Source organism: Arachis ipaensis, chromosome B5, assembly GCF_059453495.1.
Source record: "Arachis ipaensis isolate K30076 ecotype BB chromosome B5, ASM5945349v1, whole genome shotgun sequence".
Classification (NCBI taxonomy): domain Eukaryota; kingdom Viridiplantae; phylum Streptophyta; class Magnoliopsida; order Fabales; family Fabaceae; genus Arachis; species Arachis ipaensis.
The window spans coordinates 153,611,988-153,635,433 of NC_142440.1; the positions used below are offsets into that span (position 1 = coordinate 153,611,988).

General features: G+C 35.7%; 2 protein-coding genes, 1 non-coding gene and 1 pseudogene across 4 annotated transcripts; 2 read left to right on the plus strand and 2 right to left on the minus strand.

Annotated features, from left to right (window-relative positions):
- Positions 1–1,283: 1,283 nt before the first annotated feature.
- On the minus strand, positions 1,284–1,356 carry TRNAF-GAA (transfer RNA phenylalanine (anticodon GAA)). The gene has a single exon. It is a non-coding gene; the product is annotated as a tRNA-Phe (tRNA).
- A 407-nt stretch (positions 1,357–1,763) lies between these two features.
- LOC107644582 (inactive protein RESTRICTED TEV MOVEMENT 2-like) lies at positions 1,764–2,605 on the minus strand. Its single transcript, XM_016348470.3, has 2 exons — positions 2,392–2,605; positions 1,764–2,180 (listed from the first exon to the last, which is right to left on the minus strand). Exons 1-2 carry the CDS (start codon positions 2,504–2,506, stop codon positions 1,807–1,809), a joined length of 489 nt encoding a protein of 162 aa, XP_016203956.1. The 5' UTR covers positions 2,507–2,605; the 3' UTR covers positions 1,764–1,806.
- Positions 2,606–3,586: 981 nt separating this feature from the next.
- On the plus strand, positions 3,587–7,591 carry LOC107644580 (disease resistance protein Roq1-like; annotated as a pseudogene). Its single transcript, XR_015883198.1, has 4 exons — positions 3,587–4,188; positions 4,281–5,385; positions 5,478–5,808; positions 5,927–7,591. The product of XR_015883198.1 is annotated as a disease resistance protein Roq1-like (transcript).
- Positions 7,592–20,278: 12,687 nt separating this feature from the next.
- Positions 20,279–22,658, plus strand: LOC107644581 (disease resistance protein RPV1). Its single transcript, XM_088486286.1, has 3 exons — positions 20,279–21,137; positions 21,256–22,141; positions 22,238–22,658. Exons 1-3 carry the CDS (start codon positions 20,656–20,658, stop codon positions 22,400–22,402), a joined length of 1,533 nt encoding a protein of 510 aa, XP_088342412.1. The 5' UTR covers positions 20,279–20,655; the 3' UTR covers positions 22,403–22,658.
- Positions 22,659–23,446: the final 788 nt, after the last annotated feature.

Here is a 23,446-nt window from a genome sequence, read left to right on the forward strand (position 1 = left end):
TTTGAAATCTAGCTCTAAAATCAGTTTTGAACAGTTATCTCGTTGTTGAAGATAATGAATAATTCAAGTTTAGATTATCAATTGAATAAGAAGGAAGTTGATTATTGTTTTGAATCCAATCAAGTGGCTGAGGTGTGGTTCGATTCTAGTTAATGTTTTCGTTAGTAGTTTATGATTCTGTAGGTGAATAATGTTGTTTTTATTTTTGAAAATTGTTGTTCATCGTTGATGGTTTGAATTGAATGTAATATAAGAGTTTGCATTAAAGAAAATATTTTTTGGTATTTAAAGCAAATTTCGGTGTAACATGAAAATATTTAAGTGTATTGTTTAAGAAATTTCGGTTTATGTGTGCTGATAAGTTCTGTATAATTAAAAACTCTTCTTCTCCCTCCTCATCTTCTGCTGTTTCTTCTTCTTATTTTTCATTATCATCATCATCATCCTTTTTTTTTCTTGTTTTATCTTCTCAAACTTCTTGTTGTTTTATTCTTAAATTCTTAAATACAGAATTACTTGGAAGATTGTGAACTTATATTCATTCAACTAAAAGAAAGAAATAAATAAAGAAAAAAATACAGCATTTGAGGAAACATTTTTCTGTATTTGCAGCAAATTTCAATGTAACATGAAGATATTTAAGTGTATTGTTTAAAAATTTTCGGTGTATGTGTGATGTGCATAATTCAAAACTCTTCCTCTTCCTTCTCCTGCTACTTCTTCTTCATCTTCTTATTTTATTTTCTCATAATTCTTTTCGAATTCAGCTTCACAACTTCCTTCACTTTTTCCCGACGATTTTGAGAGATTTTGATATTTGTTTGATAAGCGTTGCGGTTTTGATTGAGGGAGAATAACCGTTTGCGCTATTCAAGAGTTAGGAAAACACGCGTTTACACGTAATCTAAATTAAGAATTGTTTTTGTTGGATTTGAGCTAACTTATATAAACTTTTATACAAAAAAAATTTGTATGTGTAACGGCCTATTTTTTTAAAAGTTTGTTAACACTTCAAATATGACTTAGATATAATGTTAATATATGGTTTAGAAAAGTTAATACTAATTGTTTGAATGTTGGTGGTAGTAAATATTTGTAGTTTAACATTTATAATTACTTGATTATCTTATAAATTTTGGAAAAATATATACGTATTCCATTGCATGTGTTCAATCATTTAAAAAATTTTGTTTGTCTCTGTATTTCCTATGGTGTGATATCTCGTATGTATATGTCTTATCATTTATAAAAAATTGGCACTTAAAATAGGGTTTGTTTAAAAATGCGGTGAGCGTGGATCGAACACGCGACCTTCAGATCTTCAGTCTGACGCTCTCCCAACTGAGCTATCCCCGCAACATATTGTATAATTTAGTTTCTTATGTTGATTTGCAGTTAGAAAACTAATGAAGCCAAAATCCTCTATTTCTGCTTCTCTAAAAACTGGAAAAATAATCCTTCCTGTATTGTATTATTGTATATATCAATCGTTACGATGGAACCATTAAAAACCGTTTTCCTTCTGTTACTTTTCCATTAGGTTCTCGTAAAGTGCAAGCTTATGTATACAGATAGCCTCAAAAAGGCAAGATCCATGTCAATTTTGTCTTAAATTTTGTTTAATTTTTTATTTCATCCCAAATCACTTATTGTATACTTTATTCAATTTTTCTCATATATTAAAGATTTGATATAATACATTTATCTAAAATTTGGCACTGTTCTTTCTCCCAACACAAAATATTCAGAACAAAGACTCATCATACTTAACAATTTCATTCAAATTATTAAACATTTGCAACATTATCAAGTATCAACCTTGGCAGCACCACCATGAGGATAATGAGTATTCATAATTCTTGTTACAAAAGTTCCAAGTGTAACCAATGTAACCACCACAGCCACTACTCCAATTACAACCTTAATTGCTGTCCTCTTCCTTGTTTTCAATTCACCAATGGAGGAGGAGTAATGCTCTTCAACTTTCTTTGGCATCACAATAGAGAGCACTCCATGAGATAACTTTGCACTGATTTCATTCACATTTGTGTCTTTTGGAAGCCTAATTTCTTTGTGAAAACGGCTCCATTTGTTGTTGGATGAATCTAGAGGCCTTTCTCCAAAGATAGTTAGCAATCCTTTGTTGTTTGTTTGAACCTTAAGTTGCTCCTTCTTGAAACCTGCGAAAAATTATTCAGAAGAAAACATGACATGTTATTATATATTTTAATAGAGACTTATGATACTCTTCTACATATTTTCTTAGTACCTAATTTGACACTTGGTTATAAATTTTTTAGTTGACGATATAAAAAAGTTTTATATTAGGATAATATGCATAATATGAGGTTATTTTCTAGAAGAGAACATAGAGGGAAGAAATTTTAGTACCCTTCAAATCAATCTCAACAGTGACATGTTTTTCTTCTCTAATCCATCTGCAGCAAGGTTCAAATTCCTCATATGATCCAATCATTGTAGCCCCAGCAGTGTTATTTTTTCCCATTGCAGAATAATACTAGTGGCTATAGCTTCTTCTCTCTTAAACTTGTGATTTTTAGTTTCCTTATTATTCCAGCAAAGTTTATGGAAATGGATTGAATGAATGAATGAGAGAACCATGATACAATATCTCTATTTATATCAATATATATACAAGGCTCAATGCATATAATTAAGAGTGTATTTGGTAATTGGGGTGGTTCTCTTGGTTAAGAATGATTCCTTGTTGGTTTGAATAAGTTTTCTATTGTTACTTTCTTGAATCCTAGTTTTGAAGGAAACCATGTACCTTATTTTACTTCCATCTCTCAATCTCTGTTACTTTTTCTTGATTCTTTTTTCTACAAACCAAGAATTGTAGCAATGTGTTCACAACAAGCTTGTGACTTAGCTATCTATATTCTGATATTCTACAAGGGCAAAAAGAATTGACACCTTATCACATCAACTCAATTAGTCTGTATAAGTGTGATTAATTAAAGAATTTTTGGCATTATCACACATTATCATAAGAATAATACAGGAAAATTCACATCTCATATTGGATAGTGTTAATTAATGAAAGCTTACAAACTATAACATTTATGTTCTAAATTCCAACATTTGTCTACTCATTCATACATCAAAGTGCTGTTTTTATAAAAGATGTAACATTTTTTTCCACATTTTTTGACCGCTAAAGTTTTAATCTACTGACAAGTTACTACATGGGGATGAAATGATGAATAATGATACTGCGTGGAATTTGTATGCAATATGCAACAAGAAATCATGATGCCGATGGGATACAAGTTTTCACTTGCTTGAAATTTCGAGGCAAAAACTAATAATAAGTCAGTGTTTTTCAAGATCACAGTATGCTAATTACAACAACGTTTGTGCCAAAGAAATAGTTAATAAGAATTACACCACACTGTAGAATAGCATAGGATTCTTTTGAACAAAACTTAAATAGTGATGACGCGTGGGTGAGAGGTGGACCCAAGGAATCAATAATGAATGAATGCAGTTTCTGCGTGGTTGCTAAGTTGACTGACTTAGACTTACACCCACTATTATTGTCTCTCACTCTCACTCTCTCTCTTTATTTATACTTACTATGTTTCTCTGGTTTTCATCATCATCCAACACTCCAACATATATCCTTCTTGCTTCCATCTCATGGCTCTGCAATCCTCCTCCTCCTCCTCCTACTCTGCCCGTCCATTTTCCTCTTCTTCCATCAGATATGTATGGAAATACGATGTGTTCAATCAGTTTCAGAGGCCAAGATACTCGCTTAGGTTTCACTGGCAACCTCTACAAAGCTCTCTGTCGCAAAGGAATCCACTCCTTCTTTGATGATGGCGAGCTTCAAAGCGGAGAGGAAATCACACCTGCACTTCTCAAGGCAATTCAAGAGTCCAGGATTGCCATCGTTGTGCTCTCTCCTAACTATGCTGCTTCTTCTTTTTGCTTAGATGAGCTTGTCCATATCCTTCACTGCATCAAGGGAAACAATCGCTTTGTTTAGCCGGTTTTCTTTAAGGTGGATCCTTCTGATGTGCGCCGTCTAAAAAACAGTTTTGGAGAGGCAATAGCTAAGCATGAGAACAGATACAAGGATCACATGAACAACAAGGTGGACACATGGAAGAAGGCTCTGAAAGAAGTAGCCAATTTGTCTGGCTATCATTTCGAAGATGGGTAACTTCACTTCGTATACTTCTTTCTGTAATTGTTTCTCATTATTACAATTTTGAATTGTAAAAGTATTTATGTGTTTGTTTGTTGGGCAGGCATGGATATGAACATGAGTTTATTAAAAAGATCGTGCAAGACATTTCAAGAAAGATTGGACGTCTACCTTTGCCAGTGGCTGACTTCCCTGTTGGACTCGAGTCTCCAATGTCAAAAGTAATTTCACTTTTGGAAATGGATTCTACTGATCGAGTTCACATGGTAGGGATACATGGGATTGGTGGCATAGGGAAAACAACACTTGCTCTTGCTCTTTATAACTTGATTGCCGACAATTTTGAAGGTGTGTGTTTTCTTGAAAAGGTGAGAGAAAATTCACAAAAATATGGGTTGGTGCATCTTCAAAACAATCTTCTTTGTAAGATATTAGAAAAGGAGGGAGTCCAGATAATATGTGTTAAGGAAGGAATTTCACAGATACAATGTAGACTGAGTCAAATAAAAGTTCTTTTGGTTTTGGATGATGTTGATGAGCATGAACAGTTGACAGCTATTGCGGGAAAACCTGATTGGTTTCATCCTGGAAGCAGAATCATTATTACAACACGGGACAAACATTTGTTGACACTTCATAACATTGAAAGAACATATGAGGTACAAGGTTTAAATAAGCAAGAATCCTTAGAGTTGCTTCAATGGAAAGCTTTTAAAACAGATATTGTCAACCCAAGGTATAAGAATGTTTTAACCCGTGCAGTAACTTATGCTTCCCGTCTTCCATTGGCTTTGGAAGTAATAGGTAGTCACTTGTGTGGAAAAAAAGTAGAAGAATGGGAATCTGCATTGAATAAATTTGAAAGACATCTTGATGATAAAATACATGAGATACTTCAGGTTAGTTTTGATGCTTTGGGAAAAGAAGAACAGAGTGTTTTTCTTGATATTGCCTGTTGTTTTAAAGGGTATGAATTAGAGGAACTTGCATATATACTTCAAGCTCATTATGGAAGTTGCATGAAATATTATATTGGAGTGTTGGTTGAGAAATCTCTCATAAAGATTGATCAATTCAGAATAACATTACATGATCTAATAGAGGACATGGGCAAAGATATATGTCGAGAAAAATGGTCAAAAGTGCCTGGAAAACATAGTAGATTATGGTTCTACAAGGATATAATTAAAGTTTTGGAAGATAATCAAGTAAGTAATAGTTTTTTTACTCAAGTTTATTAAAGATTTTTTTAATACATGTATTTTAATTAACTCATGTTCTTACTTTTGTGTGATGAAAGGGAACTAGTGCCATTGAAATCATACATTTGGAATTTCCTTTATTTAGAAAGGAAAGGGGTGAAGGTCCATTGGAAAAAGAGAAAAATGATGATGTAGAAGTAAAATGGGATGGAACAGCTTTTAAAGAGACTTCAAAATCTCAAAACACTTATCATAAAAAATGGTCGTTTTTCCAAAGGTCCCAAATATCTTCCAAATAGTTTAAGAGTATTGGAATGGAGGAGGTATCCATCGAGACATTTTCCTTCTAATTTTAATCCAGAAAAGCTTTCCATACTCAAGTTGCCTTATTATCCCTACATGTCACTCAAGTTGGATAGCTTATCCAAGGTAAGCGTACTAAATTCATTTTTATGATTTTGTATGTTTGTTAATTCACATAATCAAGTTTATTGGTTTTATTTTAGTTTGTTCATTAATTTTATTTGTTTGTTTGTTTTTTCTCCAGATGATGATCACCTTGAAAGTTTTGAATTTTGATCGCAGCTTTTTTTTTGAAAGAGATACCTGATGTATCTAATCTTCAAACTTTAGAAGAATTTTCTTTTGAAGAATGTTATAATTTAGTCTCAGTTCACAGTTCAGTTGGTTTTTTACCGAAACTTAAAGAATTGAAGGCTGAAGGCTGCGACAAGCTCAGAAGTTTTCCACCTGTTATTAATTTGCCATCACTGGAAATACTCGGTTTATCTGGTTGCTCAAGTCTTGAGAAATTTCCAGAGATTCCAGAAGAGATGAAAAATCTAGAAGGGCTTATTTTGAATGAGACTAGCATAAAAGATTTGTCAAGTTCATTTTGTAACCTTTTTAGATTGCGGCGTTTGGATATGCAGTATAATGAAATGTATAAAATACCAAGTGTCATTGCCATGATGCCAAACTTGTATCGGTGTGATATTAAGTTAGGAGGAAGAAAGGGGAGGGTATCAGGGGAGCAAGAAGAGGAACTTCATGGAATACTCACTCACTCCGTCCCCTCTTCACATTTGAAATATCTTCCTCTCGAAAACAACAATTTGTGAGATGACTTTTTTCCACTAGCTGTTGCATGGTTTCCGAATGTGAAATCTTTATACCTAGGAGGCAATAATTTCACAGTCCTTCCTGAATGCATCCAACAATTTCGCTTTCTTCGGTATATCGATGTGGATTGTTGTGAGCATCTTCGGGAGATTAGAGGGATTCCACCAAACTTGGAAATCTTTTCAGCAGCACACTGCAAATCATTTGAGTCACAGAGGCACAAGCGTGTTACTCAATCATGTTTGGTTACTTTTTAACAATGCAGATGACATCATAATTCATATTAAATTAATAATTTATGCTAAACTACTGCTTCTGCATTATGAATGAATGTCAGAAAGTGCACGAGGGTAGAAGGACCAAGTTTGTGATGCCAGGTGGAAGCATTCCAAGGTGGTTTGAGTGGCGCAGCAGTGGATCTTCTATTTCTTTCTGGTTTCGTGGCACCAAATTCCCTGACAATGCCCTTTGGGTTGCAATTCTACTCAAAGATTGCATCCCTACCCCACTTGGATGGAGTAATATCCATTGTGACCATCAATGGCACACGTTATCATGAATATTGGGAAGCACCATATTTTGAAAGAGGATGGAATCATGCGAAGCTTTCATATGAAGCATCTGACGGTTATAAGGGAATGGTGCCAGGTGAGTCAATTGCAAAAGAGATTGGAATCCACGTATTGAAGCAAGAGAGTAGTAGTATTGAAGATATTCGATTCACTGACCCATACAAAATGACACAAGTAATTATAATGATGATCATGCTCTCAATAGCATTGCCCAACCATAAGAAGCAGCCCTTGCTCCTCCAAACATGCATTGGTTTGTGGACGTTGCTGTTTCTAACTATGCATGATTTGGATAAGGACAGTGAATTAGGGTCGGAAGGATTAGGAATGTAATACCACCCGAATCCGCGGGTACCCACCCCGCCCCGCCCCACACCGGGGCGGGTTATTGGGAGGGGCGGGGCGGGGTCGGGTTTAGGTAATACTCGCCCCCTACCCGCCCCGCTATATATATAATATATGTAAAATAATTAGTAAATGATTAATAATATTGTATCATATTTAAATTTGTACTTTAATTTATGTTATATATATATGATGATGGTCATATAAATTTTGAAATTTAATTTTATTTATTAGATTTTAATAATTATAGGGGCGGGTAGGGCAGGGACGGGTTAGGGTTCAACGTTTTACTACCTGTGGGTAAAAGCGGGACGGTTCTATGCGGGTTGTTGTACGGCGGGGCGGGGTCGGGTAGAGCAAAAACCTGCCCCTACCCGCCCTGTTGCCACCCCTAATCAGATATCAGCGATGGTTAAATTGCATCCACAGAGCTAGTGGGTGCAGAACTTGGGTGTGTCCAAGGGTAATTGCATTTATCACTGTTTTTCTGTTACTCATTTTAGATTTTTGTTATCTCCCTCTCCCCAATTTACTTTTATCAATAATATTTTTGTACATAAAAGGATCCCTGGGAGTCTGGGACTAGAGTGATTCATTGAACTTGTTCATGTTCTTGAAGATAACATAAAATGCACACAATCTTGTTTATTTCATTAGTGACAGAAAAGATAAAAGAATATTGTATCAGTATGATAGAAATCACCATGCATGTGTACTTGAGATATCCATTCAATGTGGTACTTGCTACTTTTTCATCAACAGTTTATATTGTATGTTACACTACATTGAATGATTCTGAATTTCTAATAAAATGGGTACTAGGACACTAGCTAGGAATGCAAATAAGTAGTTTATTAGTCTTATCTCAACAAGAATGTGGAGCACAGACCATAATGGTTCTAAATAACCTTTTGGAAAATATTGGAATGTATGAAAATGATGATCGGAGAGAGAGTGTTTTATGTCAGTACTTATTGGCTTTTATATGGAATAGTAAGAACAGGGAATTATTTGATTCAAGCTACACTAGACCTCTCTGATTCTCAATCACGTCCACAAAATTAGAGACACTTCATAAAAAGAACATGAGCATAGTTACTCAAGGTTTAGTGGCAGAGTTATCAGGAACTGGAATGAAAAATGGATCACTGGATTCTAAAAAAATGGTTGCGATATGTGACGCTATGCTAACCATAGCCACAAATCAGCAGAACAAAATCTCAATCTAATCATTAACAGGATAATGGAATTCAAAAACAAAATGAAGACATACCTTGCTTATTCTCTGTTATTGTTTGAAAAATCTTTATCTTATTCTTTCTCTATAATAAATTAATAATGCTGTGGATTCTAGATAGCTAAAAATCTAAATAATTTCTACAATCTCATCTCTTTAATTAAATGAATATCATCTTTATTTCAAAAAGCAGGAAATTGAAGTAATTCTAAACAGATAAATGTGATTAAGGAGTATCCTCCAATCCAATTATTTAGTGGGCTTGGCACTAACAAGTAACAACATTAAGATGCTCAATTTCAGTAACTTTTTTGTATCATACATTTATATATTGAATGATTCTGAATTCATAACACAATGCAATTGCAAAGCAAATAGATAACCCTGTTGCCCACGGTCAATTTGAAGCTTTATTCTTTGCTTTATCTTAACTCATTGATTTACAGGTAAGAAGATGAATGTTTTTGAACCCTGATTTTCGTGGCACCAGAGAAACACATTTTGTTTCATCAATCAATATAGGCCAAGCTTGCTGCATTCCCATTTCTAAGAGAAACATGTCAGAACAATTGAACAACACTCTGTTTTATTTGAAGAGAGAGTTTTATCAGTAGTTGTTGGCACTTATGGAATAGTAAGAACAGGGAATTATTTGTTTCAAAGCATGAAAATTTTATGACATGAAATTCTGTAACTAGTCTAATTAATGATTTGCAGATGTAGGGAATTCTTTTTCTTTTCTTGGGATACAAGAAAAACAGGACTAAAAGAAATTATTTTTATAATTACCAAGAGGACAAGAAAAGAATTGTTTTCTGTTGTCATGTAGTCTTGATCTCTTGAGTCCCCAATATAGGAATAATAATAGATGAATCAATGAGAAAACAATAGAAATAGTTATGCAAATTGCAAGGTAGAGACAGAGATACCCTTCCTTGAAATTTTGAGGAAAGAACAGAACATGTTGTGGCTTGATTTTCATGAGTTCGTATTTTCCTATGTTGCTGCTTTACAGAATTCATTTTTTTTTTCCATTTCTTTCTTTTATATAGAGTAGAGGGCCCTTGGCCATGTCACTTTCACTTTCATATGGCAGAGGATGGTTACTGTGGTCCATATGGTTACTGCTAATTTGAAACTGTAACCGTGTGGCCCAGTCACTTTGATGTATATGTTCTTTATTTTTTCACCTTTGGTGAATTATATATGTGCTTCTTAGAAGAAATTTAAGACATGAATGTCATCTCTACTTTGTACAAGGCATGACAAATGGAAAGTCAAGAATTCATAGGTGTTACTTTTTCTGAGATTTATGCTCCTCACAGCACTAGACATTTTGATCTCATTTATTGTTGATTTTTATGAAGTAAGAACAACTCCAAGCTAATCTTAAACTCTTCTTCTTAATTTTCTTCTGATTTGGTTGATGCATGCAATACATATAACAAACAGCTACTTTGTCAAAGGCTTCAATACAGCAACTAATTTCTTAGGGAACTCAATCACTTGTTAAATTCAGCAGGGTCAAGTTAAAACTGAAAGAGCCTAGCAGCGGAAATGACACAAATGTCCAACACAAGAACAATATGGAAGCACTCACAACACAATATGGCAGCAACTATAACAAGCAAATATAGTAAGTAAAGCAATAATAGGAACACACCGAGATTTTAACGTGGAAAACCCCCTCAAGGTGAGAGGTAAAAACCACGAGTCGTCCAGACCAATGAAATAGCTCCACTATAATCAAATGAGGTACAAGAGAGTCTCAAATAAAGCACAAAAATGTGCATATAACCAGCCAAAACATTAAAGCACCAAAGCTCACAAATGAAAAGCAAGAAGATGAAATATACCCAAAAAACAGAGCTACTGTCGAAGCCAATTTCTCCCTCTGTAGACATCCAATTAAAATCTCCACCGTCCAGAATGAAGAACAAGATATGAAGAATCTACAGTTCAAATTTCACGTCGATCCAACGGTGAAAGAATGAGAAACTGCCGTTCTAAAATTGCTGCTCTGTGTAAAAACGGGAAACCTAATTTCTCTCTTGCGAAGCCAATTTCTCTCACTGCAAATCTCCAATCAACATCTCCACCGACCAGAATGAAGAACAAGATGATAGGAACATGCAGTTTAAATTTCAAACCGATCCAACGGTGAACAACTGAGAAACTGATATTTGAAATTTACTGCTTTGGGCAAAAACGGGAATTTTGTTTTTCCCCTTCTCTCTCACTTGGTGGCTACTCTCACTCACTCTCAATGACCCCCAAAAATCTGAACTAGGGTTGTGGCACAATGGGTGCAAGAGACACCCTCAAAATGTTGGGCTTGGGCCTCACAAAGGAGAGAAAAAAACCCAACAAATCTCCCCCTTCTCGACTAGGTGGAGGCTCTCGCCATTCCGGCGATCAAAACTTTTCTCTTGACAATGCTTTTGTCATCATATCAGCACCATTGTCATCAGTGTGAACTTTCTCAAGTTCCAATAACTTGGAATCTAACACATCCCGTATCCAGTGATACCTAACATCAATATGTTTAGATCTTGGATGAAAAGTAGAATTCTTGGCAAGATGAATAGCACTTTGGCTATCACACAACAACACATAACGGTCTTGCTTGAAACCAAGTGCTGCAAGAAACTTCTTCATCCACAACAACTCTTTACATGCTTCAGTTGCTGCAATAAACTCTGCCTCTGTGGTAGAAAGTGCAACACACTTTTGTAGCCTTGACTGCCATGAAATAGCTCCCCCTGCAAACTTGACCAAATAACCTGAAGTAGACTTTCGAGAATCAATATCTCCTGCCATGTCTGCATCAGTAAAGCCAACTAGCAAAGGTTTCTCACCACCAAAACTCAAACTCAAGTTAGTTGTACCTTTGAGATATCTCATAATCCATTTAACAGCATTCCAATGTTCTTTACCTGGATTAGAGAGGAAACGACTCACAGTACCAACTGCATGAGCAATGTCTGGTCTAGTACACACCATAGCATACATCAAGCTTCCAACAGCTGAGGCATAAGGAATTTCATCCATTGCTTGTTTCTCCTCATCAGTGGTTGGACACTGCTTGGTACTCAACTTAAAATGAGGAGCAAAAGAACTAGCAACACATTTAGCATCATTCATGCCAAACCTTTGAAGCACCTTCTTTATGTACTTCTCCTGTGACAAATAAAGCTTCTTGGAATCTCTATAACGAGTAATAGTCATGCCCAAAATTTGTTTGGTAGGACCCAAGTCCTTCATAGCAAAGAACTTGCTCAACTGTTTCTTCAACTCATTAATCCTCAAAGCATTCTTGCCCACAATCAAAATATCATCCACATAAAGCAAAAGAATGATAAAATCATCATCAGAAAATTTTTGCACAAATACACAATGATCTGAAGTTGTCTTATGGTAACCATGCTTCCCCATAACAGATTCAAACTTCTTGTACCACTGTCTTGGAGCTTGCTTCAACCCATAAAGACTCTTCTTAAGCTTGCACACAAAATCTTCCTTTCCTTTAACAACAAAGCCCTCCGGTTGCTCCATGTAGATCTCCTTGTCTAAATCACCATGAAGAAAAGCTGTCTTCACATCCATTTGCTCAATCTCCAAATCAAGAGACGCTGCTAATCCAAGCACAGCACGAATGGATGACATCCTCACAACAGGAGAAAAGATCTCCTCATAATCAATACCTTTTCTCTGGCTAAAGCCTCTAACAACCAATCTAGCCTTATACCGAGGCTTAGAATTGTGTTCTTCATTCTTGATTCTGAATACCCATTTGTTCTTCAAAACTCGCATACCCTTCGGTAGCTTCACCAATTCATAGGTATCATTCTCAAGCAAGGACTTCATTTCTTCTTGCATAGCTTCAAGCCATTGAGCTTTGCTTTCATCTTCAACAGCCTCTCCAAAGCATTCAGGTTCTCCCCCATCAGTCAACAAAACAAACTCATGTGGAGAATACCTTGACGAAGGCTTTCTCTCTCTTGTAGACCTTCTAAGTGCATTTGCAGGAATTTCTAAAGCTGGTTCTTCATATTGATCATCATCACCAACTTCATCAAGTATTGGATCAACTGTTCCATCTTCACCTGCACTTGTATCATGCTCATTATTTTGAACTTCAACTCTACCATCTTCTACCATAGGCATAGAGGGAGTAATATCCAAGTCAGAAAAATCATCACCAGGCTGAACTATTGGCTTCTCAGCATTATCAACATCCTTCAATGTTTGGTCTTCAACAAAGACAACATCTCTACTCCGAATCACCTTTTTGTTAACAGGATCATAAAACCTGTAACCAAACTCATCCATGCCATAGCCAATAAAAATACATTGCCTTGTCTTTACATCAAGCTTAGATCTCTCATCTTTAGGAATATGAACAAAAGCTTTACATCCAAAGACTCTTAAATGATCATAAGAAACATCTTTACCTGACCATACCTTCTCTGGCACTTCAAATTGCAAGGGAACACATGGTGTTCGGTTCAAGACATGAACAACAGTGCTCAAAGCTTCACCCCAAAAAGATTTTGCCAATCCAGACTGTGACAATAAGCACCTAACTCTTTCAACCAATGTTCTGTTCATCCTTTCAGCCAAGCCATTCAACTGGGGAGTCTTCGGAGGAGTCTTCTGATGTCTTATACCATGCTCTTTACAATAAGCATCAAATGGACCTGAGTACTCACCACCATTGTCAGTACGAATGTATTTCAACTTCTTCCCAGTTTCTCTTTCAACAGAAGCTTGAAATTGCTTGAACACATTCAAAACTTGATCTTTGGTCTTCAAAGTGTAAACCCATAATTTCCTAGAATGATCATCAATAAAGGTTACAAAATAGATAGACCCTCCAAGTGTTCTTGTCTTCATCGGCCCACATACATCAGAATGCACCAAGTCAAGTATCTCTGACTTCCTTGAAGGTGGGTGGCTCTTGAAAGAAACCCTGTTTTGTTTCCCAGCAAAGCAATGGTTGCACTTTTGCAAAGCAACCTTACAACCAGATAAAAGATTTCTCTTGGATAACATATTCATGCCCTTCTCACTCATATGACATAATCTCTTATGCCATAAATCAGTTTCATCAACAAACTCAGCAGCATTAACAAAATCTTTCACAATCTTTGCTTGAGTTAAATAAAGAGTAGAGTGTCGAGTACCTCTAGCAACAACCATGGAACCCTTGGTGAGCTTCCAACTATCACGAGAGAATGAGCTATCCAAGTCTTCATCACACAACTTACCAACAGAAAGTAAGTTCAACCGAATATCTGGAACATGCTTCACACGCTTCAAAGTCAACTTGGTACCGTTGGAGGTTTCCAAGCAAACCTGTCCAACACCGGCACATTTTGCAACACCTTGATGAGCCATTTTTACATCACCAAAATCACCAGGAGTATAGGACGTAAACAAATCCCTCCTAGATGTAACATGAATAGAAGCACCGCTATCAATCACCCAACTAGTGCTATTATCAACAAGGTTAACAGATTCAAACTCCTCAACAACAAGAAAATCATCATGAGTTACATTAACCTTGTCTTCCTTGCTACCATCATCTTTATTTGTGCTCTTGTCTTTACTTGCCTTGGCTTTCTCCTTCTTTAGCTGCCAACAAAATTTCTTCACATGTCCCTTTTGACCACAATGATGACACTCAATATTCTTATACTTTCCTCGAGACTTGCTTCTGCTTTGATCTCTACCTTTAGGACCTCGACTTTTGCTTCTCCCCCTAGACTCAGAAACAAGAACATCTGAATGTGTAGTCGATGTACCTTGTGACTTTCTTCTCATCTCTTCATTCAAAACACTGCTCTTGGCAAGATCCATAGAGATTACACCATCAGGAGCAGAATTGGACAATGACATTCTGAGAATTTCCCACGAGTCTGGTAAGGAGCCAAGAAGTAACAATCCTTGAACCTCTTCATCAAACTTGATACCCATGGAAGATAACTGATTCATAATTCCCTGGAAATTATTCAAGTGATCTGTCATTGATGTCCCATCTGTATACTTCAAAGCCAACAACTGCTTGATCAAAAACATCTTGTTATTCCCAGTTTTTCGAGCATACAACTGTTCAAGCTTAATCCAAAGGGTCCGAGCATGTGTCTCTCCAATAATATGGTTCAACACATTATCGTCAACCCACTGCCTAATATATCCACAGACTTGTCTATGCAACAAAGTCCAATCATCATCAGATTTATCATTAGGCTTCTCTGTACCAAAAACTGGTTGATGAAAATTCTTGACATAAAGCAAATCTTCCATTTTTGACTTCCACAAATCATAATTAGGACCATTAAGAGTGATCATCCTACTAGTATTAGTATTAGCTTCCATTGTTCACAAAATCACAAGCCCAGAAAAATACCAACCAGGCTCTGATACCAGTATGAAAGAGCCTAGCAGCGGAAATGACACAAATGTCCAACACAAGAACAATATGGAAGCACTCACAACACAATATGGCAGCAACTATAACAAGCAAATATAGTAAGTAAAGCAATAATAGGAACACACCGAGATTTTAACGTGGAAAACCCCCTCAAGGTGAGAGGTAAAAACCACGAGTCGTCCAGACCAATGAAATAGCTCCACTATAATCAAATGAGGTACAAGAGAGTCTCAAATAAAGCACAAAAATGTGCATATAACCAGCCAAAACATTAAAGCACCAAAGCTCACAAATGAAAAGCAAGAAGATGAAATATACCCAAAAAACAGAGCTACTGTCGAAGCCAATTTCTCCCTCTGTAGACATCCAATTAAAATCTCCACCGTCCAGAATGAAGAACAAGATATGAAGAATCTACAGTTCAAATTTCACGTGGATCCAACGGTGAAAGAATGAGAAACTGCCGTTCTAAAATTGCTGCTCTGTGTAAAAACGGGAAACCTAATTTCTCTCTTGCGAAGCCAATTTCTCTCACTGCAAATCTCCAATCAACATCTCCACCGACCAGAATGAAGAACAAGATGATAGGAACACGCAGTTTAAATTTCAAACCGATCCAACGGTGAACAACTGAGAAACTGATATTTGAAATTTACTGCTTTGGGCAAAAACGGGAATTTTGTTTTTCCCCTTCTCTCTCACTTGGTGGCTACTCTCACTCACTCTCAATGACCCCCAAAAATCTGAACTAGGGTTGTGGCACAATGGGTGCAAGAGACACCCTCAAAATGTTGGGCTTGGGCCTCACAAAGGAGAGAAAAAAACCCAACAAAAACCACTACCCAAAATCCTTTTTCATATCTTAAATACACTAGGTTATACTTTTCTTAATAATTAATTTGTAGGAAACTAAAGCTAATCCAAACATAGATATTACAAAAATAAACTAATAAAAAAGATAGCTGTAGTTAAATTTCTGGAAACATGTACAAATGGATTTCATATACAGCAAGTGACCGTTACCATATTATCAAAGAAAAGTTCACGAGCCATTTTACAATAGAAAGCTATCAAAAGTGTAGCATGGAGGATATTCAATTCATGTATCCTTATAAAAGAAGAAAATTGGACTGCATTTCAGAAATGAAGTCCTTTAGAATGTTGATGTATACTTTTCTAACTTTGCTCATTGGATTCATGGTCTGAAAGTAAAAGTAATTACTTAGATATTTGTATGCTATGCAAGAAGAAAACACGGTGAACCCATATATATGATCATTCTTCTAAGATTTCATGTGAACCAATTCTCAGAACAAAAGCACATACATCATTTTACATCAAATCAGTATCAATATAAAATCATAGTGCTCCTAATTTTGTTCTCTTTCTTCACATGTAATCTTATCCTCTTGGGTAGTATAATAAATAAGAAATAATAGCTACGCAAAGTGTCCTTCCTTGAAATTTCGAAGCAAAAAACTGAGTTGCTGCTAAATATACTGCTTGTGACTTTCATTTTTTGTTATTTTGTTTCTTATGATACAGTAAAGGGCCCTAAGCCTTGTGACTATTAACCTTGGCCTGCCAAAGGAGGGTCAGCAAAGTATATACCACGGCACATGGCATATTCAATGGAATCTCTTTTTTATGTGTCTATCTGTCGTCTCTTAATACTAATAATTTATTGTCCATATAGAATTTTGGACAGTGAATTCTTGATAATGAAAGGCTCCAGCTTTTGTGCTGTGTTCTATGTGCATATTTAGTAAAATTTTCTTAGATTGGAGCAAGTTAGACTTCATAATAAAAATTAATACACATAAAGGGGTATTGACAAGTTTATCTAAAGGATTAGGTAAAGTAATGTTGTTGCTTGACTAAGCATTTGGATAAGCTGCATTCTTATTATAAACAAACAAATATCATCAGCATAATTAATTGCACAAGACTTTTTTTGTTGTGATCTAGTCTTGGCCTCTTGACTCTTGAGCCCCCCAACATAAGAATAATAATAATAATACATGAATCAATGACAGGATATAATAGTTATGCAAATTGCAAGGTAGAGACACAGACACAATTTCGAAGAGCAAAGCATGGTGATGTCTGGCTTCCATGAGTTAATATTGATGGTTCTAGATGAACTTGAGAAGGGGGGGTTGAATCAAGTTAGCTTAAAACTTAGAGTTTCAAACTCTGTTGCAGTGGAAGCTTATGTTGCAGGAGATTATTTCAAATTATCTCATACGCAGAACATTAAAAGAGCAGAGAAGAAGAGAAAGGGGCCAGCATGTATCCTGGTTCGGATTCTCAGTACCATGAATCCTACGTCCAGTCTCCACCACAAACCATGGTGGAATTTTTACTATAATCCTCAGATTACATACACCAATACTTATTGAATTACTCCCTAATTCAACTAGTATCTACCCTTAAGCTTTCTTCACCAAAGCTTAGCAACCCCAAAGTGCTATCCCAACTTGGAAGGGGAATCTACACAGATTCAATTCTCACCAAGTGCTAACCCAACTTGGCAAGGGGAACTAATCCTAGTTCATAAACCCAAATTACATCAGAAAAACAGTGGCTATTTTGCATTACTCTTGCCTTTTCTCTCTTGGCTTTTGAACCTCACATAAATGCCTTTTTCAAAACAGAAAATAACGCAAGACAGCCATAACATAAAATCAGAATTAAGCTTGAGTAGAAGAAAGAGATTCCAGCTCTATGTTAGAGATGGTGCTCTGAATGTGTGTGCTCTCTTCCTTGATTTCAAATGTTAAGGTGAGGCTTGCTATATATCTTCATCTTGGCTTCATTGTAGCTTCATCCTTTTGCTTGTCCTTGCTGCCCGTTGGGGCTTTCTCTGATGGCATGCAGTCCTTGCTCCTCTGCTCCACTAACGCTGCTTGTTGGAGGGTCTGATCCACCAACCTCTGTTGTCCTTGGAGCTGCTGTCTTCTTTGGCATGCAAAGCACTTCCATTTTTGAGCCATTCCAACTGCTGTCCATAGCTCTGCGTTTTTGTTTTGCTCTTCCAAACTTGCTAGTGATCTTCTGCATTTTGATTTGCTGATGTCCTTTGTGTAGTGGCATTGTCCTTGTGTGTTGTTCTTTTCTTAGTGCCACAGCTGTCCCATAATAGTGCCAAATGTCCCATTACCTTTTTTTCTTTTGTTCAAACCATGAGCTTGCGGATCTCTCTCTTGGCTCATAGGTTCTGATTAGTTTCTTCATTAACTTGTAATGGGCTGAAGCTTTGGAGTTGTAACACTTGAAGTTGCTGAAGCAACATTAACTTGGGCTGAAGCAACATGTAAATGGGCCTGCATCACTTAGCATACACACATCAAGCAATATTGGGCTTTTCACCCAAAACAATGTTTGTCATCATAACATAACCCAAAATCAAACTAGGCTCAACAAATATATATATTGAGTTATTTACCATATCAATGCTTTATATAAAATTCGTTTTTTGTTTCCATTTTTTTTAATGTAGAGTAGAGGGCCCTTGGCCATGTCACTTTCACTATTGTATGGCAGAAGATGGTTACTGCCTCGGCTTGGTGGGTGGCTGCAGACTGCAAAGTATAATTATGTGCATAATCTCCTAAAAGTATTTACTTAATCTAAATTATTTCTATTTTAATTAAGTGTTGTGCTAACTTTCTTAACCAATTTTCACTCGGAAAATGTGAAATAGAAATCATGAAGTAGAGAAGGCCTCAACAGTTTGTATGATATTAATTATGTATATTGTATTGAATGATTCTGAAACAAATTAAAATAGATAGTAGCTAGCTAGAATACAAAGAAGATGATTAAAAAATATACAACCTCAGTGTTTTCTTCCTTTGTTAAGTTTGAGTCAATTGCTAATATTTAGAGACATATTTATTATCTATCTTCTATCTATAAATATAATGTGGGTGACTTTGTTCTGATCAGGTGCAAGAATCTCATTTCTACTTTGCACAAACCATGACAAATGAAATTCTGAAATGAGGAATTCATTGATGCACATTTTCATAATAAAAAAAATCCAAAACCACAAACGATAAGCACAAGACCTTGTATCAGTCAATATGTTATTACATGATCAAGCATGCTGCATTCCAATTTTTAAATTGAAAAATCTCAGCACAAATTAACATTATTTAGTTAGGTTGGGGGTGTTGATCAGTCTTTGACAAAGTCCATAGTCAATGTGAATCCATCAATCTCTGCTTTCTATTTTTATTTTCGCTTCCTACCTTGAAAATTTCTTAGTTAGAAAATTAAATGCTCATGCCCGAATCTAATTAATTCATACAACGACTCGTTCGTGGATGAAGACTTTAAGGACTTATTATAAGAGAAGTACATTATGCTGCATCAGATCAAATATAAAATCATATTGCTTCTTGCCTAAGCATTTATACGAGTTGCACTCTCATTTTGAACACGAAATTATGAGCATAATTTTATAAGCTTGTCTATGGTTACATCTAATGTTAAAAATGAAGAAAAGAAAAAATAATAAATTATTTGTAAGCAAATGTTATTGGAGAATAGCTTGGTTAATGAATTAAAAAATGAAGAAAAAAAAATACCCCTCAAGTATGTTTATAATTTTTCATTGCTAAAACGTTTAGTTACATGGAAGTTACATGATAATTAATGATAATAGGATATAGGAACATGGTTTCACCGTTTCACAATAACCGAAATTTCTGAGCAACCTACCTTTGTTCAGAGTAATAGTCAATTCAAAAATTTCAATTCTAAGATTAACAAAAGACAATCATCACCCATGGTATGCATTTGTTAATGCACATGTTAACTTGTCAAGTAGTTGAAATTATCAAACTTTGGGATAGTTTTGTCTTATTTCTATGGCTGCCTTTAACTTAATGAAAGTGAACCACCTCTTGTCCTTAATTTGTTTATGCATCATAAAACTACTTTTACAATAAAATAATTTCTTGATTACCAAAGGACAAAGGTTAGCCATGTAAATATACTACTCTGCACAAAACATCAGAGAGCACAACATCTGAAATCATATTATTGTTTGACTAAGCATTTAGACAAGTTGCATTCTCATCATAAACAAACATAAATCATCATCAAAATAATCAATTCTATAAGATTGTTTTAAAGTAAAAAATATATTTATATATATTGTACTGTATTCCTTTGCCCAGATGAAGAGATCATGAGAGTCTATTATAAATTTCAACAAGCTAAGTAAACAAAAAATGAGAGTTACAAATCTCAATTCTCACATGCATCCAAATTGTTGCACTGTTATTTCAATTTTGTTTAAATTTAGTTTATGCAGCAAATGGCAACACATAGTAATCTCTTCCTTTCTTCCTTGAAGTTAGTTAATCCATCCCTTCAATGAAAAATGTAAGATTACCAATCAAATTGCAGTTTCTGATTGCTTGCTCCGTTGACTGACTTAGTGAGACTCACATAACATCTATTCTCATTCTTCCTTCACTCACTCAATGCTTTCTTTGGTTTTGTGAGAGTCAACACTCCAACAGGCAACCATTCTATCCTTCTTGCTTCTCATGGCACTCCACTCTTCTTCCATAAGCTATGCATGGAAATACCACGTCTTCATTAGCTTCAGAGGCGAAGATACTCGTTACGGTTTTACTGGCTATCTTTATGAAGCTCTTTCTAATAAAGGAATCCACACCTTCATTGATGATGAGGATCTTCCAAAAGGAGATGAAATCACACCCTCACTTCTCAGCTCAATTCAAGAGTCTAGGATTGCCATCATTGTGCTCTCTCCTAACTATGCTTCTTCTTCTTTCTGCTTAGATGAGCTTGTCGAGATCCTTCACTCCGTCAAGGGAAATAATTGGTTGGTTTTGCCGGTTTTCTATAAGGTTGATCCTTCTGATGTGCGCCGTCAAACAAACAGTTTTGGAGAAGCAATGGCTAAACATGAGGAGACATTCAAGAATGACTTGAACAAGGTGAAAAAATGGAAGGAGGCTCTGCATCAAGTGGCTAATTTGTCTGGCTATCATTTCAAACATGGGTAACTTCAATTCGTATATACCTCTTTTTGTAATTGTTTCATTAATCAAAATATCACAATTTTTACATTTTAAAATGTGTCCATGTGTGCGTTTGTATTAACTAGCCTTGTTTGACAGGGTTGGATATGAACATAAGTTTATTAGAATTATTGTGGAAGAAATTTCAAGAAAGATAAGGCGTGAATCTTTGCCTGTTGCTGATTACCCCGTCGGACTAGATTCTCGAGTATCAGAAGTAATTTCACTTTTGGAAATTGAATCTAATGATGCCGTGCATATGGTAGGAATACATGGAGTTGGTGGAATAGGAAAAACAACACTTGCTCTTGCAGTTTATAACTTGATTGCTGATCATTTTGAAGGTGTGTGCTTTCTTGAAAGCATCAGAGAAAATTCAAATAAATATGGGTTGGTATATCTTCAAAATATCCTTCTTTCTCAGATATTAGGAAAGGAGAAAGTTCAGATTGTAGGTGTTAGACAAGGAGCTCCACAAATAGAACAAAGACTTTGTCGAAAGAAGGTTCTTTTGGTTCTGGATGATGTTGATGAACAAGAGCAGTTAAAAGCTGTTGCTGAAAAACCTGAACGGTTTGGTTGTGGTAGCAGAGTCATTATTACAACACGGGACACACATTTGCTAAAACTCCATCGTGTTGAAAGGATATACGAAGTACAAGGTTTAAATAAGAAAGAGTCAATTGATTTGCTTACTTGGAAAGCTTTTAAAATTGATACTGTTAGTCCAAGTTACACAAATATTTTAACTCGTGTAGTAACTTATGCTTCTGGACTTCCATTGACTTTGGAAGTAATAGGTTCTAACTTGTTTGGAAAAGATTTAAAACAATGGGAATCTGCATTAGATCAATATAAAAAAAGTCTCCATATGGTGGGATATCCTTCAAAGTATTTGCCATATGATTTTCAACCAAAGGAACTCTCCATACTCAAGTTGCCCTATGATTTCTCTGTGTCAACCAAGTTGGATAACTTATTTAAGGCAAGTGTACTAAATTCTTTTTTTTTTTCATTTTGCATGTAAGTAAGTCATGAAATTTATTTGTTGACTCGTATTTTCTGTTTTGTATTTTTTCAGAACTTTGTTAAGTTGAAAGTTTTGAACTTTGATTGCAAGAATTCTTTGAAAGAGATACCTGATGTGTCTAGCCTTCAAATGTTGGAAGAATTATCGTTTAAAAAGTGTCCTAATTTAGTTACCGTTCACAGTTCGGTTGGTTTTCTATGTAAGTTAAAATATTGAATGCTAAAGATTGCAACAAGCTAAGGAGTTTTCCAACTGTCATTAAGTTGCCCGCACTCAAAAACCTCTATCTGTATGGTTGCTCAAGTCTCGAGTATTTTCCAGAAATAGCCGAAAGGATGGAAAATGTAACCCTGCTTGATTTGGATGACACTGGGATAAATGATTTGCCAGATTCATTTTGTAACCTTCTTAGGTTGTGGCAGTTGAAAATGAATGGGAATAAAATGTGCACGATACCAAATGTCATTTTCCTGATGCCACGATTGTATTTGCTTGATATCCCCAAAACTGAAGGAGGGGATTCAAGGAATTTCGACTGACTTCCTCCTCTCTTTTAAGTGTGGAACATGATGGTTATCAATGGCTAAGAGAAGGGGGGTTGAACTTAGCCCCCTTTTCACTTGACAATACTTGTTGGTCTTTGAAACTATTTCTCAAAACTTTTTGTCTTTTTATCTCGTAACTAGCCACGAGACTTTTTCTTTTGTCTCGTCTCCAGCCACGAGACTTTTCTTTTTGTCTCGTCAGTCAGCACGAGATATTTTTAGTTTTATCTCCTTGGCAGCAGAAATAGAAATGGAGTAGAGAAGAGAGAGATTTACACCAAGATATATCCTGGTTCAGCTGCTAAGTGCAAGGCAGCCTACATCCAGTCTCCATCACAACAATGATGGAATTTCACTATAATCATTTTTTATTACAAACACTAATTCTCCCTAGGAACTACCATTCGTATATGGGACAAGTCCAGAATCTAATCCCAAACTGAACTTGACTTGGTCACTGCCAAGCTTTCAACTGTAAAGTGCTAACTCAACTTACAAGAGGATTCCCACAGAATCATGAAACACAACACAGATGTACAAAGGACCTCTAAGGACATCTATGACTTTTTCTTTTAATTTTGCACTTTCTGCCTTTTTTCGCTCTATGGCTTTTTCTTACAAATCTCACTGTTTGCCTTTTTTCATAAGACTCAAGACATGACATAATTAAACAGAAAAATTACAAAATGAAAACATTGAAGGAGAAGAATTTCTG

Coding starts and splice junctions, on each gene's coding strand:
- LOC107644582 (XM_016348470.3), bottom strand. CDS start 2,506: ATGGGAAAAAATAACACTGCTGGGGCTACAATGATTGGATCATATGAG. Junction 2,181..2,391: donor TGTTGAGATTGATTTGAAGG/GTACTAAAATTT, acceptor AATTTTTCGCAG/GTTTCAAGAAGGAGCAACTT.
- LOC107644581 (XM_088486286.1), top strand. CDS start 20,656: ATGGCACTCCACTCTTCTTCCATAAGCTATGCATGGAAATACCACGTC. Junction 21,138..21,255: donor GGCTATCATTTCAAACATGG/GTAACTTCAATT, acceptor CTTGTTTGACAG/GGTTGGATATGAACATAAGT. Junction 22,142..22,237: donor AGTTGGATAACTTATTTAAG/GCAAGTGTACTA, acceptor GTATTTTTTCAG/AACTTTGTTAAGTTGAAAGT.